Source organism: Sorex araneus, chromosome X, assembly GCF_027595985.1.
Source record: "Sorex araneus isolate mSorAra2 chromosome X, mSorAra2.pri, whole genome shotgun sequence".
In the NCBI taxonomy this organism is placed as follows: domain Eukaryota; kingdom Metazoa; phylum Chordata; class Mammalia; order Eulipotyphla; family Soricidae; genus Sorex; species Sorex araneus.
In genome coordinates, this window is record NC_073313.1 from 107,090,685 (window position 1) to 107,095,693 (window position 5,009).

Consider the following 5,009-nt stretch of genomic DNA (forward strand, 5'->3'; position numbering starts at 1 on the left):
AACCTGGGTCAGCCGAGTGCAAGGCAAACGCCCTACCCACTGTGCTATCGCTCCAGCCCCTGAGAGACATGATTTGTAAAGTTAACGATAGTTGAGTTTTAGGCATACAATAATTCAACACAAATCCCTCCACCAGTGTCAATTTCCTTCCACCATTGTTCCCAGATCCTGTCTATGTTACCACCATCCCTGATGGCAGGCTAAAGAGTCAAGTGTCCAGAATTCTGGAAAATTCATTAACTGGGACACAGCAGCCATCCTTAAAGAGTTTGGGGGAAAGGGAACACTGGACAATAAGGACTAATTATTATTCCAAGGTCAGTCCACTTTTCTCACTAGGATAATTTAGTAACAACGATTACTGCATGTTTTTAATAGATACCCTAATAATCATAAAAAGATTAATATGATCTTAGTGGCAGGAATTTTCTGCCATGGGATTTATTTCCCACAGCTGGCATATTGACGTTTATTATGGGCATTGTACCAACTGTTTCCAGCTTCTTTCATAATTTTTGGCAATGCCTTTTTAAAAATGTCCTTGATAAATGGGCACATATGTTTATAAAGTTTAACACCAAAAGGAATGATTGTGTTTCAAATTTTAAAATCACCTTTTCTATCATGTTGTGCCAAATTAAAAAGGCAGATTGTTGAATTGGAGACATGGAGTTGGGGACTGATCTTGCATTTACTTCCCAGAATGGCTCTGCGTGCCCTCCTTATGCATGTCACTGAGGTCTCCTTCCCAGCCCTGAGATTCTCAGAGCATCCATTCTATTCCCATAATTATCTGGGGCTGTTGTCCAGTCACTGACCCACACCTAGAAGGAGATGAAGAGACCTGAGGAGTGGAACTAGACATGGAAAGTAACCAATGAGTCAAGGCCAGTCTATCCTCAAGGAGTGAATCCTGGGAATTAAATTAAGGTCAGGTAACTTGCTAATACCTCCAGCAAATACCAGATGGGTGCAAACCAATGACTGAATGAGATTTGTATAACATCAGGGCATGTAAGTGTTACATGATATCTTTAGTCTGAAATAATTGAGAAACCAGCTGTATATAGGCAGGTTGGCATCATCAGGCTAAAAAGGTACTCTGTATTCTTGAGGAAGGACAGAATCATTATCAGATATAAGAATTTATCAGCAGATGAGCTTTAGGTGATTTTATCTTCTTGAGATAAGGAGAATAAATCAAAAACACACAACTCTAATTTTACCCATCATTAGTTAAAATTGTTTGGTTCAAACATCTTTCCTCTGATATAAGATTTATGCCATCTAGCAGCTTTCTCTGCAAAACTGGCACTTCTTGGAAAGAACTGTCTAGGTGCCTTCAAAAATTTTGTTTTATGGTCCAGAGAGGTAGTAGAGTGTTAGGTGGTTACCTTGCACATTACTGAACTCATTTTGATCCTGGGCAGTGCATATGTTTCCCTGAGCCCTCCTGGGAATGATTCTTGAGCACAGAACCAGGAGTAAGCCCTGAGCACTGCCTTGCATAGCCTCCCAAATTAAAAGACATTTAAAATTAAATAAAATTTAGCCTACCATAATAGGCATGTGAGCATTTTTAAAGTATATTCTTAAAAAATTCAAAGAAAAATGGAAAATTCTTAGTATTGTGATATTTGAAAGTGCTTCAGAGTTAAAGCAAAAGGAAAAGGGAGTGAAAATTAAAAAGTTGTAAATTTTGAAGCAATTGTGGAAACAAGAAGGAAGTGGACTGAAACAGTTGCAATCATTGAAACAATTGAGAAAACAACCCATAGAATTTCTCTTCACCCACAATACATTAATTATATTGCAACTGGATCTTAATTGTAGGTACCACAACAATCCAACCACCCCAAGTGCAAATATACTTTTCAAAATCCCCAGAGGAATTCTTCTCTATGTTGTACCGGGTCTCGAGATTAGGATATTTGAAAGAAGAGTCTAGGGTTATTGTTTAAACAATCTTTATTACCTTTGACATCTCCCAGTTTACAAAGCAAGGAGCATCTGAACTGTTCGGTGGCCAAAGCCATTAACATTGAACCAAGAAATAAAAGGCATTTGGATGTTTGGGAGTGATAGGCCCAGCAGGGCTTATATCAACAGCAGAAGATGGCAAGGCCATTAAAAGTCAATCAAGTTACCTTTGGGATGACAACTGGCTGCAAGAAAACCATACAGATGGGATCACAGGATTCACCCTCTCCTTTGAGGCCCCACCCCTTTCAGTCTCCAGTAAGTCCATTCTAGCACAGAGTGGTCTTAGAGTCTCGCTAGTTCTCTTCTGAAAAACGGATGAGCAAGAAAGATGGCTGAAGTCTCCTCCTTTTCAATGTCTCTATCCCTAAGACAACAGGAAGTTGGAGCTACGGCGACCGCTTGGCAGTGTGGGTGAGCCCCTTGGCTCTTCGGAGTGACAAGTCGCTGGCAGCAGCCCTGCGAGCAGCTTCCAGTTAGACGGCCCAGCATTCAGCCACATTTTATTGCTGCAGTCCAATGCCAAGGGCGAGACGTGATGGATTCAGCTCCACGCGGCTGCAAAGTGGTGTGAGGGCTGTCTGAAGACAAAAGAGCAGAGGCAGTTCAGTGTAGTGGGGTGTGCAGGGGCCTGGGGCCCGAGGCCTGCTGTGAGGCTGAGGAGAGAGCAAGGGCCCGGATTTGGGAGGGTGGTGTGTCTGCCGAGGCCCTGCAGATGCAGGTCCCCAGGCCTCTCCTCAGAGTGTGGGCCTGGGGGAGGCTCCAACCCTGGAAGGGACTGAAAGGAAAAAGGCCGGCACCACACCATGCAGAAGCAAGATGAGGAGAGCAGAGCAAACAAGCAGGGGTGTGTGTGGGGGGGTGCTGTTTCTCTAGACCCCCTCCATGCCCTGGGAGCATGCAGGCAGCCCCCCAGGGGCGAGCTGGCGGCTGCCCGGGGCCGGAGAGGTAGCGGCTGTCTCGGCATCCGCCAGGGCCCCTCCCAGGGCCCACTCGTGCTCCACGTAGGCGGGGGCCGCCTCATCCTTGTCGTCCACGAGCTTGCGGGAACGGTTATACACCAGGATGAGCCCCCCGGCCAGGCAGACGTAGAAGATCATGATGAGCAGGATGTAGATATAAGCGTCGTCGCCCTTGGCGCTCGTCACCTCGCGGCCCGCAGAGGGGTCGGGCACCACCCCCACGCCGGGGCCGGCGCCCAGGCTGCTGGCGTTGCCCTGGTGGTGCAGCTCTAGCAGCAGGCGTCTCAGGAGAGTGCTCAGCCGCCGCGTCTCGCTGCAGTTCATGGCTGTCGAGTGACAGGGCGGCTCCAGGGCGCGGATGACCTTGCCCCCAGGGCTGAGGAAGCGAGCGGGCGAAGCGACAGCAGCTGGGCCCAGCGCACAGGTCGGAGGCTCGGTGGCTGGGGGCGCCGGCCCGCCGCGCCTCCTTATCCCCTGGCCCCCCGCTCCTCCTCCCCTTCCCCACCACGCCCCCTCGGCCCAAGGCCGCCTCTTCCCAAGCTCGGCTGACTCGCTGCGCTCCGGGGAAAGGGGACAGCTGCTCGGGGGAGGAGAAGGGGACAAGGGAGGGGCGCGGCGGGAGAAGGACGGAGGGGGCGGGAGGGGCGGAATGCATGAGGACCCAGGCCGGCAGAGACTGGGCAGGGCACTTTGCTGGGGCCAAGCCTGAAGCCTGGATAGCAGGAGAAAATTTGTTTCAAATGCTGGCCATCTGCCCCACAGTTCCTGTTCGGGCGCAGATGCAGCATCTGTCCTGCCTCCCAGCCCCCAAGGCCGGGGAAGAGAAAAGCGCCTCAGAAGCCGTGCTGCCTTCGCTATCAAGCACAAAGACCGTGGCCTATCTATCTATCTATCTATCTATCAGGCCCTACTTCCTTTCTCCAGCCAGCGGGGAGCATGAGAATTCCACTGATGTCCAGGGCCGATTGGGCGCCTGAATATCCAGGCACTTTCAAAAAGGTTGAAAGCAGATTTGGACTCCCTGGTTGTTTCAAACCATTTCCAATAATCTACCAGCTCCCTTGGAACCATCCCTGCTCTGGTCTCCTCTCACATGTTTAAAGGCACCCACATCTCTGAGTATGCCAGTGTGTGGTCCAGGAATCTGATGTGATCCTGATTTCCCCCGAGGGAGCCATCTTCCCAGAAACAAAATTAAGTTATTCCTTTAAAACAGCCTTGGGTACATCACTGATGTGGGGAGTGGTATAGCTATACATCCAAACTATAGCAACCAAACTTTAAAATATGCCTGTCAAGGTGGCATGCTGGGTTGGGGGTAGGGGTGGGGGTGGCAGAGGAACTTAGAAACACTGGTGGAGGGACATTGACACTGGTGGAGGGATTGGTTCTGGAACACTAAATATCTAAAACTCAACTCTCAATAACTTTCTAAATCACAGTTCTTTATTTTTTATTTAAAGAACTGTGGTTTGCAAAATTATGGATAGTTGATAATTTACACAAAAATATCACAACATTAGTTCTATGCAGTATTCCAACACCAATCTCACCACCAGTGTCAAGTTCCCTCCATCAGTGTTCCCATGCACCCTCCTGCCACTCTACCCCACCTGCCACCCTGGCATGTACATTTTAAAGTTCTATGGTTGTAGTTTGGACCTCATGTCATCAGTGTTGTTGAATCTGTCCTTTAGATATATAGCTATACCACGCCCCCACATCACCTAAAAATATACCTAAGCCCCCTATCTCCTTTTACACCATTTCTCATCTTTTTCCTTACCCCCTCAATTTATTTCCTTCTTTGTTCTTGTCATCCCTTTACTCTGGGGTAAGAAGTGATCTAAGCACCCACCCTTTACTACAATACATTTCCTCATCCAGTTATTCTATATACCACAGGTAAGTGAGATCACCCTGTGTTTATCTTTCTTCTAGCTTACTTCACTCAACATGATATATTCCCATTCCAACCATGTTGCAGCAAATTGCATGATTTCATGGTTATTTTGCAGCTGCATAGTATTCCATTGAAATCGTGGTTCTTTAACTTAAAAGGTCCAG

The 5,009-nt window shown here is 47.9% G+C and overlaps 1 protein-coding gene across 1 annotated transcript; it reads right to left on the minus strand.

The window, feature by feature from the left end:
- Positions 1-1,983: 1,983 nt before the first annotated feature.
- Positions 1,984-3,410, minus strand: KCNE5 (potassium voltage-gated channel subfamily E regulatory subunit 5). Its single transcript, XM_055122241.1, has one exon. It carries the CDS (start codon positions 3,264-3,266, stop codon positions 2,853-2,855), a length of 414 nt encoding a protein of 137 aa, XP_054978216.1. The 5' UTR covers positions 3,267-3,410; the 3' UTR covers positions 1,984-2,852.
- Positions 3,411-5,009: the final 1,599 nt, after the last annotated feature.

Coding starts and splice junctions, on each gene's coding strand:
- KCNE5 (XM_055122241.1), bottom strand. CDS start 3,266: ATGAACTGCAGCGAGACGCGGCGGCTGAGCACTCTCCTGAGACGCCTG.